Source organism: Notolepis coatsorum (assembly GCF_963971535.1).
Source record: "Notolepis coatsorum genome assembly, chromosome: 3".
NCBI lineage: Eukaryota > Metazoa > Chordata > Actinopteri > Aulopiformes > Paralepididae > Notolepis > Notolepis coatsorum.
In genome coordinates, this window is record NC_140167.1 from 141,664,698 (window position 1) to 141,687,926 (window position 23,229).

General features: G+C 45.5%; 1 protein-coding gene across 1 annotated transcript in view; it reads left to right on the top strand.

Annotated features, from left to right (window-relative positions):
- hibch (3-hydroxyisobutyryl-CoA hydrolase) overlaps positions 1–23,229 on the top strand; it is a 155,585-nt gene that overhangs the window by 53,461 nt on the left and 78,895 nt on the right. The window contains exon 7 of the mRNA XM_084309517.1: positions 10,639–10,717. Within this exon, the coding sequence (XP_084165643.1) occupies positions 10,639–10,717 (79 nt within the window). The remainder of the gene's footprint in view (positions 1–10,638; positions 10,718–23,229) is intronic.

Below are 23,229 nucleotides of genomic sequence, written 5' to 3' on the forward strand. Positions count from 1 at the left end.
CCTTGCTCAAGGGCACTTTGATGTCAGAAATTCAAACACTTGATGGTGTTTTTAGCGTATTCCTTTCGGTGCCAGGGATTGAACCAACGACCATTCTGTTAACGAGTCATCGTCTTTACCTCTTCACCATCCTGCCCATCTCCTTAGCTTGGTGATTGTCACAAGTTCAAACATCATGTTCCACAAGGTGATGACTTCCTTATTCTTATAACACAGAACCCAGAATCCAGTGACTCTCGAGCCACAAGGACGCCTATTTACTGTGGAGCCTCTGGAGGATGCGGTTGATGAGGTCATTTCCTGTCATGACCAACCTTTGACCTTATTGGATTTCCCCCGACCTGTCCATCAATTGTCTGCAGCAAGCCAATTAGGATGTTTAGGGTTGTGGACATTAGCCCAGTGGGACCAATTAGACATTTATTTAAATGTTGTTTTATTTATTAGACAATAAGCCCTTTTCCCCTCGTTCTCATGATTACCTCCAAAAACGTAGCATTTGATAATACATTTTAATGTAACTGAAGACTTTTTCTCTTTTGGAAATCAGTTCTTCTCAGATGAGGACATCGTAAGTAAGAATTTCAGAAAACCTATCTTAATGCATTTATGCACCGCAATGAAACTTTTGCGCAAGAAGAATCAAGCTTTTATTATTTGATAATTACTACTGATTCTTTGAAGTCCAGTAATTGCTAAATTGCTAAACTAAATTACCGGATTTTCTTACGCCCCTGCGACAATAATGCGCTGATGCTTTTGACGTCAAGTGACCTGAGCTGCAATGCTAAGCTACTTTAGGCCAGTGATTATTCCTATTTTTTCAATTGCCGTTTCAAAATTCAAAGTCCCCTGCCTTATGTTAGGGATTTCCTATCCCTCGTGAATTCTTAATTGATTTGCCAGTGGGCCAGTCGGCCGAAAGACGAAGCGGAAGACAGAGTATTTCTCAAACGGAGCTTTTATTCAGAAGAGAAGAAGACAGACAGTCACCCCGCGCGGGCACATCACCAGTAGACAACAGAGAGCAGGAGACAAGAGAGAACAGAATGTCCATATTACATGTCACTTTATACACTCTTAGAAAGGGGAGGGTGTGTGTGTGTGTGTGTGTGTGTGTGTGTGTGTGTGTGTGTGTGTGTGTGTGTGTGTGTGTGTGTGTGTGTGTGTGTGTGTGTGTGTGTGTGTGTGTGTGTGTGTGTGTGTGTGTGTGTGTGTGTGTGTGTGTGTGTGTGTGTGTGTGTGTGTGTGTGTGTGTTGAAAGGAAGGATTTTGCATGTATAACTGCCAGAGAGAGAGAGTGAACTAGGATTTTGCATGTGTGTGAGGAGGGAGCCGGCCCTTGGAGAGAGACACAGAGAGCAGTGTGGCACAGACATCAAATATTACCAGGAATCAATGAACAAATCTATCAATTCCCCCTTTTGACGTTAAAAAACATCAACACACAGTTCATTGATCTGTATCCGTCGATTGTCACCTCATTACATGCATCACATCCAATACCAGACGGGATAATCAACACCAGGAGAGCAGAGAGAGAGATAGAGGGAGGGGAGAAAGCGGGAGAGAGAGAGAGAAGAAAGAGAGAAACACAATTCTGGCAACTTAACAGAAGATACAGTAACCCCGTTGGACCCCCCTTACTCCGGTGGGAACTTTAACCCGGGGACTCTAACCCCTTTTTTAGGACTTTAACCTCACCTAACCCAGAGGAACCCCCCCTCTATTTACAGTGCACCCCTGGTCCCGTCTTCTAGGGGACGTGGGTCTCCTCCTGAGCTGGTTCCCGTTCCAGGGTGCGGTCCCCTAGGCAAACGTGCCTCCTCCGGTCCGCCGCCTTCCCAGTGTCTCAGACTGTCCTCTCCACCTCTCGCCGGCCGACCCACCATCACTCCAACTCAGCTCAGTGTCACTCCTGCTGTCGCTTCCCCCGTTCTAGTCGTGGACGAACTGCGTGTCGTAGACGACGATCAGCGGTGATTGATCTGCGGTGCCAGCGGTGCCTGGCTGCGGTGTTCCTCTCCGGTGCTGCGGTGGTCATCTCCGGCCTCTCGCACAGCTGCCATCTCCTCCGGTCGCCTCTCATCCTGGCCCGTCTGTCCTTCGTCTCCTCCTGCCTGTCATCCGGTCGTCTGGTGGTCTGGTCACGGACGTCTGAGGGGCTGCTGGTATCTCACCCCTGGTTCAGACGCGCTGCAGACAGCTGGTAGTGACTGCTGGATCCTCTGCACCGTCTCCTCCTCCTCCGTGTCCCCATTCCGTCCTTGGTTGCGGCTGGCCCACATCAATTCTCACTCTGGAACCTCCATTTGTTAGGGATTTCCTATCCCTCGTGAATTCTTAATTGATTTGCCAGTGGGTCAGTCGGCCGAAAGACGAAGCGGAAGACAGAGTATTTCTCAAACGGAGCTTTTATTCAGAAGAGAAGAAGACAGACAGTCACCCCGCGCGGGCACATCACCAGTAGACAACAGAGAGCAGGAGACAAGAGAGAACAGAATGTCCATATTACATGTCACTTTATACACTCTTAGAAAGGGGAGGGGGGGGTGTGTGTGTGTGTGTGTGTATGTGTGTGTGTGTATGTGTATGTGTATGTGTATGTGTATGTGTGTGTGTGTGTGTGTGTGTGTGTGTTGAAAGGAAGGATTTTGCATGTATAACTGCCAGAGAGAGAGAGTGAACTAGGATTTTGCATGTTCTGCTACATGATTTTGCATGTGTGTGAGGAGGGAGCCGGCCCTTGGAGAGAGACACAGAGAGCAGTGTGGCACAGACATCAAATATTACCAGGAATCAATGAACAAATCTATCACTTATCAGAGAGAAATCTATATTAGAAGACCTTGTTCAAGCTAAAGCGCCTGCATGAACCACAGATTGGAGCCATCTGTTAATAACCGATTAATTTTCCTATAGCTGCAGGAGATATTGGAGAGACGAGCTCTATTGTGAAATGTGAATTGTGAAATGGAATGTATTTGTCGTATTAGCTTCTATTTCCTTCCAATAAAACATTTTTAAGGGTCCAGCTAAAAGCTTGAAGCCTAATTCTAAGTCTATTAACTCATTCAGCGCCAGCGATTATCCCCATCCCTGTAGTCAATGGGCCACGCTTTAAAAGATAGGTATTTTCACTGTGCGTCACGATGTTTGCAGAGCTATATTCTATATTATAGTCATAAATGTATAGATGTAGCAGTACTGTCTATCTGTATGTCATGTATGTCATATATGTTATGATGAATTGAAAATGGGGGACCCTGATGTAAACAAGACGAAAGTCTTTCTCTGGTCTGCATCCCCTTAACAATTGTATGTATTGAGCTGTACTGTACTGTACCCATTCTGCAATCTGTTAATAAACTTTTCAATCAATCAATCAGCTATGGAGACAATACTATGGCTCATTTGACAGTCTATCTCTCGTCCAACATGTAAAAAATAGTTAATCTTTTCATGTATACGTTGCGCGTATACGCATGTTATCCCGTGGTGAATACCGTATAGTTTCAGAGTGATCCAGGCTAATGGGTATTATGTTTCATCATGAAGGTATCAAAGGGGGGGGGGGTCATTTTGTGATGCTCTGATCGTCTGCAACGGCATACGTTTTGAATACTACATACGTTGATCGTTGCAATCAGGGTTGCTCGATATTGGCTTTTTTACCTATACCGATATTGTCCAACTCTTAATTTCCGATACCGATATCAACCGATATCACATTTTAATGCCGATATCTGTAGGCCGATAATATCGGACATCCCTAGTTGCAATCGATGTGAAATCATTGTAGGATCAAAGTAGGTTTGATGTCATATAGTCCTTACCTTTGCTAGGAGTTATTCCAAAATGAATATTGCAATTGTCTGATCGCGATTTCCAGTATTGATGTCCATCGGGTCCCTGACATGAAATGGCACAAAATATGCATCAAGTGTGCTGGATGCGTTCCAAGTTGCGTGTCACTTGCCCGGGTCCAAATTCTCCGCCTGAATATTTACAGCAGCCAATAATCAATCAATAAACGCGGTCGATATTTGGAATGGCGATCAGGAATTGGAATAATCTTTTTGGAGAACATCTGATCTAAGGTAAGGAGTCTATGTTACCAGTCTTGTGGTAATCGGAGCTGTATTCACTGAGATATCAGCATGTGCCGTGTATGTGTGTGATGTTGAGGAAATGAGGTAATAAATTTTTCAGCCCGCCTCGATAGCATGCATAAGTACACATATACTATCGATAATCTAGCGTTTATTTGAAAACGATTAATAAATAGGCCGACAAATGACAACGTGTCTAGTGTATTCGAGAATATTCCAATAAATGCCGTTTATGCGGGAATCTTTCTATTTTCCCTGACATTTTCGAGAGAACGATAGCTTTTCGAAATGCTATAAAAAGGATATGAACCGATAAAAAAAAACAATCCGTTTCGACAATGTTGACTGCAAACAAGTCATTGATAAGCGACGGGCAGATTAGACACATAGCCATAATTTAAAACATAACATTTAACGCTAACATTGAAGTGGATGATGGCATTCAAGGGGGTAAAAAGGTAAACAAGGCCGGCACTGATAGTGTTAACAACACTCCACATGGTTGTTCACCTGGCACTTTGTTGTCCTTCCCTCTAAACAACACTTCACATGGTTGTTCACCTGGCACTTTATCCTTCCCTATAAACAACACTCCACATGGTTGTTCACCTGGCACTTTATCCTTCCCTATAAACAACACTCCACATGGTTGGTCACCTGGCACTTTATCCTTCCTTCCCGTGGCTCAGGGGTAGAGCGGGTCGTCCAATGATCGAAGGGTTGGTGGTTCGAATCCCGCTCAAGCCCATGTCCATCCCACTGCCGTTGTGTCCTTGGGCAAGACACTTAACCTACTTGCCTCGTATGAATGTGTATGCATGTGAATGAATGTTGGTGGTGGTCAGAGGGGCCGTAGGCGATGATTATTCGCCACGCTTCCGTGAGTCTGCCTCAGGGCAGCTCTGGCTGCAATTGTAGCTTACCACCACCGGTATGACTGTGTATGAACGAATAATGGACTCTGTAAGCGCTCTGGGATCACTGGGGTGTCATGAAGAGCGCTATATAAATCCAATCCATTATTATTATTATTATTATGGTTGTTTGATTGATTGATTGAAAACTTTATTAACAGATTGCAGAATGGGTACAATACAGTACAGCTCAATACACACAATTGTTAAGGGAATGCAGACCAGAGAAAGACTTTCGTCTTGTTTACATCAGGGTCCCCCATTTTCAATTCATCAGGACATATGACATACAGATAGACAGTACTGCTACATCTATACATTTATGACATACCAGATTTGCAAATACAGTACTGTTTGTGATACAAAAAGAGTCCAGAAAAGAGAGTATATACATTTGACGTAAAAACTGTACATTGGAGGAGGTTGGGTGGGGGGGGGGGTTGGGTAGGAGGGGTTGGGGGGGGGGACACTGTACAACTGTACAAGCAAAACTGTACATTGGAATATTGACAACCATACTAGGTAATTTACTGTACATTGGAGGGGGTTGGGGGGGGGGACACTGTACAAACAAGCAAAACTGTACATTGGAATATTGACAACCATACTAGGTAATTTACTGTACATTGGAGGGGGTTGGGTTGCGTCTATATTAATCCCAGCCGAAGAGTGTGTTGCGTTTCTCTGATTGGCCATGACGCCCATGTGACCGCGGCGCGCGGTAGAGCGGAAATAGGCTGCTGCCTCCACGTCAAGAAAGACAGACAAACTCTCAGATACAGGGAATAGATGACCAAAAAGGCATTACACACAAGATCTCGCTATTTGCTGATGACATTTTACTTTATATCAAAAACCCTTTAGAATCAATTCCAAACATAATGATGGATTTAAGAAATTACGGCGAACTGTCTGGTTATAAGATAAATGAGACCAAATCAGAAGCCATGATGATAGTGGGAACATGGCCAACACATCTGAATAGTATAGCACCCTTCCATTGGGCTAGAGACGGATTCAGGTATTTAGGAATCATTTTGACTCCCAGCAGCAATCAGTTATATCAAGCAAACTACGAAAAGTTGATTGTACAAATCAAATCAGACATGGCCAGATGGGACATCTTACCTCTCTCCCTAGTGGGAAGAATAGAATCAATTCGAATGAATGTGCTACCTACACTTATTTTTCTCTTCCAGTCTCTACCTATACCAATACCTGCCACTACCTTTAAAAGGTTAGATAAACTCCTATCCAAATGTATCTGGCAGAGGAAAAAACCTAGAGTAAGCCTTAAAACACTGTTTGCCAAAGAACAAGGGTGGTCTTGGTCTGCCAAACCTAAGAAACTACTACTGGGCAGCTCAATTACGCATACTTGTGCATTGGATACAAAAGGACCTAGATTGCGGATGGGTACAGATTGAGCAAAACTCAATTCCAAAGACCCCTCTCAGATCCATAATATTCCTGGGGAAAGCATACTGGAAAAAAATTAAGATTGGTAACAAATGGATTACAAATACATTAAAGGTATGGGAAAGTGTAAGGAAAAAGGGGGGAGGTCCACGATCAATATCTAGGGCCATGCCAATAGCAGACAATACAGAATTCCGGCCAGCTATGGAGGATGGGGGTTTTAAAAAATGGGCGGATTTGGGCCTGGTTACTATCAATCAATTAATGGAAGGAGACTGTTTTAAATCGTTTGCACAGCTACAGCAATGTTTTGATCTACCTTCGAAAGACTTGTTTAGATACTTTCAAATAAGACACTATGTAATGACTCACAGTGAGTGGGAAGCAATTAAGAGACCACCAACAAATGTGGAGCGGTACTTTATTAACACAATAGAAAAAAACTTGATGGAAAGAAAGCAGATATCCAATATTTACAACATGTTACAACTAGACGATCCAGGAGACACCACCTATATTAAAGAAAAATGGGAGTTGGAAGCTAATGTGATCATAGAAAATGAAGAATGGGAGGACAGCCATTCAAGCAATCATAAAATCACAAATAGCCCAATGTGGAAGGAGTTTGACTGGAAGGTCAAGGTCAGGTACTTTAGGACTCCTCAAGTTCTCTCCGGATTTGCTGGTGGGTCCTCACCACTATGTTGGAGAGGATGTGGAATGATCGGAGATCATACACATATTTTCTGGGACTGTCCAAGGGTGCAGACATTTTGGGTGAATATCAAAAATGAGATTAAAACCATTCTAGATCTTGACTTACCTCTGAATCCATCGTACTATATCTTGGGATGTATACCGAAAGGCACATACTATGGAGATACGTTATACATCTTGAGAGTGATACTGTTAATAGCAAGGAAAATGATAACTATGGCATGGCTACAAAATCAACCACTGACAATCAAACAATGGACCAAATGACTGCTCAATTGCAACTGAAAAAAGATATGTTTATGCAGAGATGGTCACTTGTAACCTTGTACCTGGAGATTTTTCTTTCTTTTTTTTCTTTTTTTTCTGTTAATTTTTTTTTTTGCTAAATTTATTTTTCTATTTATTTCTTCGTTTCTTATCCTACAAAAAATCCTAAAAAAAAATATATATTGTAAAAATCCCTCCCCTCTGGGTTGTTTATGAGGCGTACTCGGATTATACAGCTTATTTTGATTACGCTGAATACTTTGAAAACAAATTGAATAAGAGGGAAGAGCCTGAGTAACAAATGTCATTGACTATGTGAATCAAGTATATTATACTGTATGATTAATGCAATGTGATGTTCATTATGACACAAAATAAAAGAAAGTTAAAAAAAATAAATAAATAAAAACAGACAGACAGGCATTCTATTGCCATGCTCTGCGACAAACCCTAACCTTAACCAACTCCGAAATAATGCCTAACCTTAACCCTAACCTTAACTTAACCTTAACCAACTCCGAAATAATGCCTAACCTTAACCCTAACCTTAACTTAACCCTAACCTTAACCAACTCCGAAATAATGCCTAAACTTAACCAGCGAAAGAAAGCACGTTTATAGCGAGAGATGATAAACGTAAAAAAAAAAAAAAAAAAAAATTGAAGGGATTCGAACTTTTCACCAACCGCACCGCAGGCTCCAGAGCAAGGCGGCGAACGAGGTGAGCTAAGCGTCGATGGAAAAACAGCTGGGATTACGGCTGCATAATGCCGCGGCAGCTCCCCTCCGCGGCAGAGCGCTCTGCCGCTCCGCGCTGCCGCGGGGCGTGTCGCGGCCAATCAGGGAAAACGCGGAAGCACTCGGCAGCACTCTTCGGCTGGGATTAAAGAATAGGCGGTTGGGTTAGGACATTTACAGGGCTCAGTTTCTAATTGCAGTCTCCCGTAGGTGTTCTTTGAGAGTGGTTTTGAAAGTGGGTAGTGATTCACATTCCTTTACAGCTTTAGGTAGGGCATTCCACATTGATGTGGCATAATTGCGAAACGTGTTTAGTCCCTTGTTTGAGCCGAATCTGGGTTTAACATGATCTGTGGAGCTCCCTCTGGTGTTGTGATTGTGGTATTCACTGACCTTTGGGAAGTATTTTGACATGTACATGGGTACCTTGGTCGTGTAGTGCAGGGGTTCCCAAACTTTTCAGGCCAGGGCCCAGAAAATAAGGCGTCAGAGAGCCTTGCCCAATGCACATCGTCGGGCCTTTTTTTTTTTTTTTTTTTTCAGGCGACCGATTTTTTAAGCCAAATATCACTTCAATCCTATTAAGTTAGTTCAAGTTAGTTATTCATTTATATGTGCTATTTATGAGAGGGCTAACTTGTTGCAAAATAATAATGATAATAATAATAGCCTCATTAAAATACTATTGTTGCTTCGGTTGTTTTCAGCGTTTTATGTGCATAATCTGTTATTTAGTTGGAAATGTTCGTTGAAATAAGTAGATTTTTCGTTTTTGTTTATTTATTAAGTTAATATAAAACCATATAGTCACATTTTAAAATACAATAGAATAGAATTTTAGAATACAACTAGAAACACTGTCCTGGCCTGCTTCTAAGTTCAGTGGCCTGACAAAAAAAAATAATAAAAAAATAACAAATAAAAAATAAAAAAAATATATTTTTTTTTATTTTTTTTATTTTTTTAATTTTCTTTTTAAATCATCTCGCGGCCCACCCGTGGCTGCTCGCGGCCCACCTTTGGGTCGCGACCCCGACTTTGGGAACCACTGGTGTAGTGTATCTTGTAGACCAGGCCCATTGCAAGTTGCTGTACTCTGTTCACCTGGCAATTTGTTGTCCTTCCCTATAAACAACACTCCACATGGTTGTTCACCTGACACTTTGTTGTCCTTCTCTCAAAACTCTTTCTACACTGTTTTGTGTTTTATGCTCATTTACTGTTGTATGTACACTGTACATGTATACATGGTAGTGGGCTGTTGTTTCCATGGTAACCCTGCAGTTTGTGTCTCTCTCTCTCTATTGCTCCCGATATATCTTGCTCTCTCTTGCTCTCACACACACACCACCAGATTGCTGCTGCAGTGCCTGTGTTGGGAATTTCCTCCGGCCAATCCGCTTCATTAACCTTCACCTTTCTCTCCTTTGGCCTGCCACAGTCGTTAATCACTCACACACACACACACACACACACACACACACACACACACACACACACACACACACACACACACACACACACACACACACACACACACACTTGGGTTGTATTACACTGGTGAGGATCTTCCATTGACTAAATCATTCCCTCACTGGCCTTAAACTCCCCTTCACTATAACCGCTATATCCATGATCTTAACCTAATTCTAATCCTAAATCTAACCATAACCTCTTATCCCAAAATCGATAGAAAAAACGTCCTCGCAACCGTAAATGTCTTGATTGGACAGGTGAGCTGTCGAGAGTCTGTCCTCGTTCATCCAGTATGGAATGGTCATTGCAAAGTAAATAATTCTTTACGGTCTGGAACAAAGAGATATTCCCCTGTTTTGACACCTGGCTCACAGAGTTCTCTCAGACTTCCAATGAGATGTCAGGGAAAGCAGACATATTGGCAACCATTCCATGACCATATCACAGCACAGAGCGCACACCTCAATGCCTTTTATTTTCAGTTAAACATTTGTCTTTATGTACTTTTCAAAATACAATGTAATCGTAACTATAAACGGATTAGAAACCATGAAGGAGAGCTGTTTCTTGTCCTTTTCTTTTTCTGGCAGGCCTGGGGTGGCATGGCTGGGGAGGGAGGGCATGCTGGGAGGAGGCAGCTAATGTTCCCTGTTTGTTAACAGTTTCAATGATTTGTCTTCTTTCTTTTTTCCTGTTTAAGTTATAAATACAATATGGAAAGAGTGTCCCCACGACACATAGGGCAGGCCTGGCATTACTTTTGCTGGAGTCTACATTCCCCATTTGGCACTTCAGCTATAGCTCTCTCTCTCTCTCTGACAGTTATTAATGTGGTTTTCTTTTCCCATGCCCTCGTTCTTCTCTATACACCATTTTAGTTTAGTTTTTCCTATTACACTCCCACTCACTCAACTCACACAAACTCTCTCTGTCACTCTCTCACCCCCACACACACCATCATCAGGCACTCCTAACCTCCTCTCCTCCATCTGCAGGGTGTTGGTCTGTCAGTCCATGGGCGGTTCCGGGTGGCCACAGAGAAGACGTTGTTCGCCATGCCAGAGACTGCCATCGGTAAGACCCTGGCCAAGTACTGATCTAGAGTCAGGTTCAGTCTGTTAGTTTGAATAAGGGTCATGAAGACAAGTGGTTATGGTCACTGGTCCCAGATCAACTACTCTTGAAAGCATTGCAAATATGGACCCTGGAGATTACTGGTTTGCACACATCATTGTGAGGGTGTTTGTATGCACATAAATATCCCCTGCATATCTGGGAAGTTTGCATTTTTCAGTTGGCACATGTAAACCTCATCCTGTATTCAATTGTATTGTATTCAAAGGATACTGAGGCATGTCGTTTTAGCAAACAAGTTCCATTTCAATGGTAATACATTTTGGAATAATGGGATTATTCATGTGTGTAGGGATTGGGATATAATAATGCATATAAATATATTATTTTTAATAAGATGAGGGTTGTTATAGGTGGCTGGGTAGCGTAGAGGACTAAGCACTCGCCTACCACCGCAGGAGACTCTGGCATTGAATCGAATGTCAGCGGTACCTCTGGCTTGGTCAGTCGTCCCTACTAACACAATTGGCAGTGTTCGCGGGTGGGAAGCCGGTGGGATGTGTGTCCTGGTCGTTGCAAACAGCGGCTCCTACTGGTCGGTCGGGGCGCCTTTTCAGCAGGGAGGGGATCTGGGAGAGATAGCGTGAACCTTTGCACGCGTTACGTTCCTCCAGTGAAACTCCTCGCTGTCAGGTGAAAAGAAGCGGCTGGAGCCCACATATCCGAGGACTTGACATGGACCACACACATTGACAGTGTTGTGAAGAAGGCACGACAACGCCTCTACTTCCTCAGGCGCCTAAGGAAGTTCCAAGTCAGTCAGAAGATCCTTAGGAACTTCTACTCATGTACAATAGAGAGCATCCTGACCGGCAACATCACCTCCTGGTTTGGGAATAGCACTGCACAAGACCGTAGCAGACTACAAAGAGTGACACGTGCAGCCGAACGCACAATTGGAGGGGGGCTTCCCACCCTCCAGAACATTTACAACAAGCGGTGCAAGGGGAAGGCTAAGAGAATTATTAAGGACTCGAGCCACCCGAACAACTGCCTCTTTGAACTGCTGCGGTCAGGCAAGCGATACCGGAGTCTTAAGGCGAGCACAGAAAGACTCAGAAGAAGCTTCTATCCCCAGGCCATCAGGCTGCTAAACGAACAATAATCGCTAAACGAACAATAATCACTATGCAACAACCATCAAATGCACACAGCACACACACCCACACGCACACACTCACTCAAACAAACAACACACTGCAGCACCCACTCTCCACACTTTAGATCACACAAACACACTTACACTTTATATTTATTGATAAAGGATTTGCACTACAACTCGTACACCTACTGTGAATTGTACCTAAATTGCACCTCGTCCCATTTCTCCATTTCTGCCTTGCACTATATAGTATTGTATATTAGTACACTGCACAGTATTGTATATTGTATGGTAACTACGTCTATTCTGCATCGAACATTGTACATATGTCTAAACTGAACACTGACCTGTTTTTTTTACTTCTAATTTTACTATGTTTTTATTTCATACTTATCTTGTCTTGCACAGTCTCTGGAGCGCAACAGTAAGAAGCATTTTGTACAAAAGTATTCTGTACTTCTGTATGACAACTATTAAAGAAACTTGAAACTTGAAGGAGTGCCTATTTTATTTTGAACATTATTATTTACTCTGCTTCGCTTCAGGCCGAACTACACCCCTTAGCTGTTATATAATAACCTATACCATGACCTATGAGTCATGAGCTAATATTGTTTAAAAGAACACGCCAACATTTTGGGAAATTCGCTTACCCTCTTCTCCAGTGAGAGACAAGAAGATGGATACAAGTTTCCTCTGTGCATTCAGTAGAAAGCTATCTGGCTGCACGTTAGCCTAGCTTAGCACAATGAATGGAAGCGGACATGACCGGGTAGCCTTTGGGAGAGGTGTTAGTTTGACAATGCCTAGGCTAACCGTTGGCGTGTTCCTTTAAGTATAACATCTGTTGTGACTGGGTAGATATCACATTCGGTACGGTACCAACCTTGTCTAAAGTTCCGATTTCGACCAGCAGGCCAGGTTGGGCTCAACTCATACACATGCATGATGTCATCTCGTACACATGCACACACAGTCTATGATGTTCTAACATTTCCAAGCAGTTATTTTAAGATTTATTGATGGATCATTTTCAGCATAGTACCCACTCTGGCCGTGAAGCTATTGCAAGATAACTGCCAGAGTTAGTTAGCTGGTGAAACTGCTTTTTCGTGTAACGTTAGCTTGCAGGAGGGATCGGCTGGAACAGAAATACTAATACAAATCAGCGTCACTCAGTGCTGTGTTGGTTGTTGTGTGATACTCTAGCGCCATTTGGTGGTGGCTAGAGGACAAGGCAGCCTGCAGTGGTTTGACCAAGTGACTGAACGACCGAAAGACGTTGCCATCCCTAGAGCCTCTTGCTAGCTCTTGTTAGCGGGGCTAAACATGCCTCCAAAAGCCAGCTAACGCCAAGCCGTAGTTTCCTGTTTATGTAATGGGATAATCTGGACAGATGGCTGTTTCCTGGGGACGATGAACAAACTTATAACACCTAGCTGATTATGCACTCATCAAAGCAGTGCTTGCTGACATGGATTCCACCAAAATGACCCCCCCCCCCCCCCCCCCCCAGAACCTTCATCGGTGTTGGTCCAGTGCCATTCTCTCTACCAATGCAGATGCCTCACATTAGACCCGCGACCTGGGTTCACACCTTGCCAATAATTTTCCTTTCAATTGGTTTACTTCTGCTTCACAGCGAAAATACGTGTTTTATGTGGAAACGGCTTTCAGATCGGGTCAGATGGAGCTGCCACAAAATGAATCTGGCACATGGACAGAACACCTTGCAGACGATCAGTGGTCTGCCTGCCAAGCCACCACTGTAAATCAAGCACTTGTCAAAGTGCTATGGCCAAGTCTACTGCCAAGCACCAGTAGTATCTATTGGTCCCCGACAGTCATTCATGCTTGTGTGTGACATCATGCACGTTGCCAGGTCTAGAAATGCTATATATGGGGGGTTTGCCACAAGAACACCATAGAAGCTGTTCATGTGGTGGGAGCGTGTACAAGGTCAAATCCAACCTAGGGGAACAAAGATGTGTTCTCACATCAAATATATTGATATTTACACCACCTGGCTGTGTCTTTCTTGCCATTTAAAGTCCTTATTTTGCCTCAAAATATGACATTCACATTGATATGTCACATTGTTGAGCATTGCATTGGCCTGGCACTTATATGGAATATGGAAAACATCATTTTAGATCAAAATTTTAGATTAAAATAACCTTGGAAATTATTTACGTTTGCCTTTAGAGTTCATTAATCTCTAGGGAATGCACCTTGGCACTCTGTTCAGGAAGTGTGTTGCCTGTTGACTGTGGTAATCACAGCTGTTTGTGGTGCAATGGATCAGAGGGATGCACCAGATGATTGATGGCCCTCCAGTCACTAAGCCAGTAAATGTATTCACCCCATAAAGATGGATAATTGATTCTGAAATAGAGCTGCTCTTGTATTATTGATGACCAATTTGCAGTATTTTTCTATGATGTTGAAACATCATGGTCATTTCTGCTGTTGAGACAGTCGACATGCAAAGGAAGACATGCATTATTGCACTTGTCCAGTCCTATCAATGACTTCCACTGTATTGCTTTCACATTTCGCTGTGGTCAGATGTAATTTTTGTGTTTTCAAAACACAAGAATGGATTGCGCGGTGGGAATTGCACCCTTACTTACAATTCATTATGAATTGAAAATGGGGGACCCTGATGTAAACAAGACGAAAGTCTTTCTCTGGTCTGCATCCCCTTAACTCATTCAGCGCCGTCCACGTTTATATACGTGTTTGCTAGACAACCGTTGAACGCCAACCACGTGTATATATACGTTATTTGATCGTTATTTATTTTATTCGATATTTCTATTCATTACAGGCCCACTGACTCTGCGTTAACATTGAGAATGCCTAGATGCAATACCGGCCGCATCACGCTAGATGGCGGTATCGAGCACCGTTTCTAACATTGTATCCTGGGCTGTGGGATGGCCCCAGGTCTCGGGTTTAATTTGTCCTTCTCAGGCGAGGCGAACAGTTCTGCCGGTTACATTGAATTGATTATGCCGTAGAGCAAATGGACATTGGATCTATCAGATGGCGATCAAGGAATTGGAATATTCTTTTTGGATTACTCCCGGCCACAGGTAAGAGCGATTTGACGTGAATTCTAGCTTGATCCTGCAATGCTTTTACACCAATCGGGCTAATAACTGTTTTTAGTGTTCAATGTGAATGCCGTTACTGACGATCAAATAATCAGAAATGACCCCCCCCTCCCTTTCATGCATTCATGATGGAACATAATACCTATATTGTAGATTTGATTCCGGAACAATAGCGGGTTCAGGCAAGAAACGGCAGCGTCTACAATGGAATTGACGTGTAGGGCTATAACTCAGCATTTCATGAATTACCCTAGACTGCTCTAAAACCATACTTATATTCACCATGGTATAACACGGGAACATATGGATGGAAAAATTATCTCTTTTTTGCATCTCGAACCGGAAGAAACTCAATGTCAAATGACTATAGTATTGAATCCATGGCTATAATATAGATTTAGCTCTACAAACAAGGTGACTAACTCCCATCGTTTACAGCTTGGCAGTAGCTACCACAGGATAAGGATAATAGCTGGCAGCCAATGAGTTAACAATTGTGTGTATTGAGCCGTACTGTATTGAACCCATTCTGCAATCTGTTAATAAAATGTTCAATCAATCAATCACCTGCGCAGGGTTTGCATGCGGATTCTGCTCCGTCTTTGCAAGCTATCCACTAACGAGATTGCGCGGATGAGATACCAGCGCAGACACGCCCAATATGTGTGGCTCGCGGAGCAGTCTGCACTCCTGACAGGGCTGTTGGCAGATACTGTATCAGGAAGTGAAAAATAAGCTAGAAAACACGGCAGGCGAGCGACGTGTGTGTGTGTGTGTGTGCATGTGTGTGTGTGTGTGCGTGTGCGTGTGTGTGTGTGCGTGCGTGCGTGCGAGCGAGTGAGTGACGGAGAGAGAGAGAGAAACGGGTTGTTTCATTCATAACAATGGAAGCGATACAATTCTGTCGGTCGTCTGGCAAAAATCGCCCGCTGTGTGCGTTGGACTATAGACACAAAATACTAATTAAGCAAGATCTATACATTACGAAGTAAACAAAATACAATACAAAATGAACGGAATACTAATGGTGAAAAATACGTTATGCACATAACGTATTTTCACCATTACTATTCCGTTCATTTCGTATTGTATTTCATTTACTTCGTAATGTATAGAGCTTGCTTAATTTGTATTTTAATGACACATTGCGTCCTGTGTTTTTGTCACTATCTTTCGTCATTCCATATGTTTGTAATGTCCTACCTATTCCAATTACATTTGTCACATATAATTGTACTATATTCTATTGTGCTATATTTAATTTAGTTTATATCCCATTTAATTGTATTCAATTTTTTTATTAAGTTGTAAAGCCCTGGCCTATATTTGATTTCATAATTATATTATGAATGAATGAATTATTTTATTTCGAATGTTTACAAATAAATAAACAAACAAATAATTTTTCGAACATTTTTACAAATAAACAAACGAAAAGGATAGGTTTGAAGTATTCTAGTGAAGGAGAGGAGTTATTTTTCATTTAATAATAATAACTTCATAATAATAATAATCATAACGTTGCATTCAGTGGCGTTGCACAATATTTCGGGGCTCCCCCGCAGGTCGGACCATGGGGCCCCGCCCACTCCCCTAAATCAATAATAAAGTGACATGGGATAGACATCGCGGCCACTTAAAGCTTTTTTTTTTTAAATGTTTATTTTTTTCAGGCATCATTCATTGACAAATACAAGTGGTGTTACAAAGGATCAGATTAAACCGAATATATATATTTATTACCTGAGATATATTGTATAGTATTTGTATATCGTCTGATATCCCTTGTATATTCTTTGTACATATACACGGAATATCCCTTTTACCTAGTACAGACCATAATATTCGTTCTCCTATTGGAAGCGATCCCCTAGGCGCCACGGCCATACCCCCCAATGTCTAGTTCAAAGTCACTGCCAAAGACATGCCTGGACATGACCGGCTCTGCGCAAGAATACGAGACAGAAATAAGGCTGGTACTAGATTGTTCACCTAACGTATAAATACGGCGCAGGTGAATACAGCAGTATGTTACCCTAATAAGTTGAAGCCTCACACCACGATACAACGTGCTGTGAAGTGGGCCCGTTTTTGCCCCGAAATAGAGCCTTGAGACCGCGTGCGAATTGATAGCTGAAGTGTCAGAGTTTGACGCTGTATAGTCGAGTTCGACCTATTCTATTATTAAGTAATAGTCTATTATGTATAGTGTATCGTGTGGCTACCGTTCTACAGTGACCAGCATTACCAACGCTTCCTCGTACCGAGCTAGTGTGCTTATCCAGGCTGGGCGGCTTAACCTGGTGCCGTCATCCGAGGAGCCCTAGACGAGAACCGTGTGGATATGTACACTGGATAACCTACACCGGCGACTACAGAGCCCTTTTCGGCTGGATTATTGCTTTGGTCCTGTGGCTGTTGGAGCGGAGGAGAATCGTCTACACCCACTACTGTGTGGGATTTACCCGTGAGGAACATCACTCGAGCCCGTCTCTAGGAGAGGCTGGCTGGCTTTCACCTATGCTGCACGCATACTTGGATTATAGCTGCTGCTTTCGTCTGCCGATCAAGGGAGTAATGTACCGCCTCCCGTAGCTGGAGCTTATTGATTCCCCGTTGATCCAGAGTTTGCATTCGAACATTCCTCCCCCCTGCTGGCCTACAACCGGAGGGACCCTATTAGTATCTCTCGCTGCCCTACTAGTGTACCATATATATAATTTTTATGATACCGGTGGTATTCATTATCTCCTGCGTAATATTCTAATGGACTTACGCTCTTGACCTATTCATGCACATTCTTCGCCTTACAAGCGCGACTCTAATTCACAAGTAATGTAAGATAATCTTCGTGCTGCTAATAAATATTATTCTAACCCATATTTGTTGTGGAACCGTGTCATTGTGGAGGTGTTCATCTCATATACCTGTGTACTGTATGGCCAGTAGTAATGTACATAAGACAGTAGTGGTTTAATGATACCATACTTATTAATACAGTCAGGGAATTGTACCCCTCAGTTAGAATTGGTCCTTCGAGCCGGAGGGTAATTAGCGTAATATTAATATAATATTAATATTAACATGGCCGATGATGAACACTCCACAAACGGTTCTCCTAAGCTAGATCGCCCGGAGCGCAGACGGCAGCCACCTCTTTACCTAGAGGACTACGCTGCCAGTCTACTACCTAGCTTTATAAAGAAGTTAAATACGGATAAAATAAATAAAGCGGATAGTCAAAGCATGTCAAACCCTACCGACCAGGCGACCCTGCCAGTAGAGACCCTAGTGGGTTCTAACGTAACTGACCAAGCTCACGGGGGGGACCAGGAGGGACCTGACATGACTTTACCCCCCGACAACGCCAACGGGACAGCCCCCGGAGAGCTCCAGGATAAAGAAAGCGCTCCAGGGACGGAACCCGACTCACTACCAGAAGAGAAGCGCGCCCAGGAGACGGACCTCGAGGCGCTCCCAGAGAACAGATCTCCAACGAGCACTGCCAGAAGCCGATCACCTCCGTCGGTGTCTTCCCCCAGCGAAGCGGACAAGATGCTGGCGCAGGCATTCATCGCCACCCTGGCAGCCTCCACCGAACGCGATCGACTTCAAGCGCAACAGACGAGCGAGCGCGAACAAGCTGCAGACAAACGAGAGCGCCTTCACGCGCAACTCCAAGCGCAAGCCCTCAGTGAACGCGAACATTCTGCAACCGAGCGAGAGCGCTTCCAGGCGCAACAAAGGAGTGAAGACGACCGCATAAGACTGGAGACCAGACGCCTTCAGACGGAAGAGAACATTGAAAGAAGCCGCGCCGATGCACAGCACGCCGCCGCCAATGCACAGCGCGACGCCGCAAATGCACAGCTCCACGCCGCCCATGCCAGCGCCAATGCACAGCGCGACGCCGCCAATGCCCAGCGCGAAGCAGTGTGCGACGCCGCCCATGCCCAGTGCGAGGCAGAGCGCGACCGGCTGCAGGCGCAGACGATGGACCAATTGATTGCCATGGCGACACCCCCTCTCTCCGCACGGAGCTCCCGGAGATCATCACGACAAGGGTCTAGGACACATTCCCCTACCCGACCAAGCGACCCGGGACCCCGCCAACAGGAGGATCCTGTCCACGTCTCCGAACCCCCTCCCCGGCCGGTCCATACGAGACCCAGCAACCGGGAAGAACCGGACCACGCCGAGAGACTGAACAGAAGACTCCAGGACCTAGCAGAGGAAGAGGAAGAGGAGGAATGTCAAGCCGACCAGCAGCAACGTACTCTGGACCAGGAGGCCCAGTACAGCCCCGACCAGCAGCAACGTACTCTGGACCAGGAGGCCCAGTACAGCCCAGACGTCAGCCCCGAGGCACTGCGCTACAAACCCCCGACTCAACTCACGGGTGAGTTTGACGCACCGCCAGCCCCGAGGAACAGCACCTGGGTACCCGACCTTCGGTACCCACCAAGTACCAGCCCAAGACGACACGCACGGGGAGACTCGCCCAGGAGGCCTCTCCCCCAACGCTCACCGATGTGCCAGCCATCCATGGCATCGTACCTTGGCACACCGACGTTCCCGGACTTCACACACGAGAACCGAGCACAGTACACAGAGCTACGAATGTGCTTAGAGACAATGATGTCCGATGTACCGGATGAAACGTACAAGTATGCTATCCTACTCAAGCACCTGAAGGTGCCCAGAGCGCACAATATAGCGCTGGCATATTCCAACTCTACTACCCCATACACCGCGGCTCTAGTAGCCCTCGACCAACGTTATGGACGCATATGGGACTACGTGATACAAGAGATAAGAGACATTGACCGTCTCCCCCCAGCCAGAGACAACAGAGCATTGGATGACCTCTCTATCAAGGTACAGTCCCTGGTAGGGATGCTGGGGTCCCAAAAGGAAAAAGGGATATACGAACTGTACGCTAACTCTAATGTAGAGAGGATATTAGAGAAGCTCCCTCCCGCCCGACAAGAGCGTTTTTGGCGGCAGAGAGACCACCGTGACCCCAACGGCCCAGAGGCATCCCTCCTAGACCTATCTGAGTTCCTCGCCAGGGAGGTCAGTAGCCTACGACTGGACACGTTCGTATGGAGTGGACCAAGCCCAAGACCAGGACCTCTGGGATCAAATGATAACCGCCGGTCGGTGACCGTTATGCACCAAGCCGAATCAGTACCGCAGCACAAGAACCACAACACCCCCTCGACGAAAGAGGAGTGGAAGATTGAGTGCCAGTACTGTGAAGGGGAACATCGGCTGTATCAATGCGACAAGTTCGAGAAGCTGACCACGGACGAGGTGAGTCAGTGGATAAAAGAACACCGCCGCTGCTTCCGCTGCGCGCGCAGCCATATGGCAGCTGAGTGCCGTTTGAAGAAGAAGTGCGGCAGGTGCGGCGGCGCCCACTTGGAGGTCCTGCATGACATCAACAAGCGTCCGCCAGGACAACAAAGTGGGCCCGTCACGGTAATGTACCAGGCCGAGGCGGTGGCACCAGTACCAAAGATCCACCAGACCGCTCCCTACTGTACCTACTGCGACGGCGGACACTGGCTGGCACAGTGCGCCGAATATAAGACACTGAACCCCGCCCAAGTTGACCAGTGGCGTGAGGCGGCCCAGGCGGGCGCCGCTTACCGCGCAGCACTGTGCGGGGCCCACCAGAAGACCCAAAGCAACCGACCAACAGGAGTGCTCCACATTGACCAGCATAGCGGGACCCCCCGAGTGCTCATCAAAGTGGTCAGAGTGCTCCTGAGCTACGAGGACAAGGTCCTGGACACTTACGCCGTCCTGGACGATGGGTCTGAAAAGACTCTCCTCCTCGCTTCCGCCGCAGCCCAGTTGGGCCTGCGGGGTGCCAAAGGTACCATGACAATACGCACCATCAGAAGGGACCAGAAGACCATAAAAGGTGAAAAGGTCTCCTTCAAGATAGCAGCGGTGGACCAGCCCGAGAAGCAGTATAGTATTACCAACGTCTTCACCAGCCACGACATAGGCCTATCACAGTACACCTACCCCATCCCACAGCTGATGGCGAAGTATGTGCACCTACGTCAACTACCTATACCGCTTATCGACAGCGCCACACCGACCCTGCTCATCGGCTCCGACCACGCGGACCTCATTCTCCCAATTGAGGCGGCCCACATCGGACCCAAAGGATGCCCAGTCGCGGTTCAGACCCGACTGGGGTGGACGCTCCAGGGCCCCCTCTACGGACTTGACAGTCAACCCACGTCTACACGCTGCCTACACACAAAGGCGAGCGACACCGGCCACTCCCTCGTACAGCCCGTTGAGAGGCTATTGACATTAAGCGAGAGGCCTGTGAGAGAACCGTGGGCACAAGAGGGAGTTCGGAACTCCACCTCCCTCAGCTGCGCTCCAGACGTAGCTGACCTCGAACCCAGCACCCCAAGCGACTCCTTGATGGTGCGGCCGGAACCGGCCCCTCCTCAGACGGGGTACAGAGCAAACAAGAGAAACAGACGGAGGAGGTGGAGGCGCAGCCAAGCACAGATCAAAGCAGTCTCAGGCCCGCTTCCTCCTAACCCCCCTACCATCCCTTCCAGCCCGTCAGAAGCGGGTCAAGGACGGGGACAACTTAAAAGTGGACACAGTCGTCGTGATCATAGACCAGTCACTACCCCGAGCTGCGTGGCCGGCCGGCCGCGTAAGCAAAGTGATCACTGGTGCCGACGGAAAGGTCAGAGCGGCAGAAGTGCTCGTCCAGGGGCGGACATACACCCGACCCGTGGCGAGGCTGATAGAGTTGCCAAGGCTCCCCGACTCTCTTAATGACAACCATGACCCACTGACTTTGTGAATTGCCCTACTCCTCACAACGGACATTGAGTAGTGGACAAGACGGTTAATCTGTCTCTGCTTATCTAATTAGGTGCGGACTAATTAGGAGGCGGCTGTTACAAAGGATCAGATTAAACCGAATATATATATTTATTACCTGAGATATATTGTATAGTATTTGTATATCGTCTGATATCCCTTGTATATTCTTTGTACATATACACGGAATATCCCTTTTACCTAGTACAGACCATAATATTCGTTCTCCTATTGGAAGCGATCCCCTAGGCGCCACGGCCATACCCCCCAATGTCTAGTTCAAAGTCACCGCCAAAGACATGCCTGGACATGACCGGCTCTGCGCAAGAATACGAGACAGAAATAAGGCTGGTACTAGATTGTTCACCTAACGTATAAATACGGCGCAGGTGAATACAGCAGTATGTTACCCTAATAAGTTGAAGCCTCACACCACGATACAACGTGCTGTGAAGTGGGCCCGTTTTTGCCCCGAAATAGAGCCTTGAGACCGCGTGCGAATTGATAGCTGAAGTGTCAGAGTTTGACGCTGTATAGTCGAGTTCGACCTATTCTATTATTAAGTAATAGTCTATTATGTATAGTGTATCGTGTGGCTACCGATCTACAGTGACCAGCATTACCAACGCTTCCTCGTACCGAGCTAGTGTGCTTATCCAGGCTGGGCGGCTTAACCTGGTGCCGTCATCCGAGGAGCCCTAGACGAGAACCGTGTGGATATGTACACTGGATAACCTACACCGGCGACTACAGAGCCCTTTTCGGCTGGATTATTGCTTTGGTCCTGTGGCTGTTGGAGCGGAGGAGAATCGTCTACACCCACTACTGAGTGGGATTTACCCGTGAGGAACATCACTCGAGCCCGTCTCTAGGAGAGGCTGGCTGGCTTTCACCTATGCTGCACGCATACTTGGATTATAGCTGCTGCTTTCGTCTGCCGATCAAGGGAGTAATGTACCGCCTCCCGTAGCTGGAGCTTATTGATTCCCCGTTGATCCAGAGTTTGCATTCGAACATTCCTCCCCCCTGCTGGCCTACAACCGGAGGGACCCTATTAGTATCTCCCGCTGCCCTACTAGTGTACCATATATATAATTCTTATGATACAGGTGGTATTCATTATCTCCTGCGTAATATTCTAATGGACTTACGCTCTTGACCTATTCATGCACATTCTTCGCCTTACAAGCGCGACTCTAATTCACAAGTAATGTAAGATAATCTTCGTGCTGCTAATAAATATTATTCTAACCCATATTTGTTGTGGAACCGTGTCATTGTGGAGGTGTTCATCTCATATACCTGTGTACTGTATGGCCAGTAGTAATGTACATAAGACAGTAGTGGTTTAATGATACCAT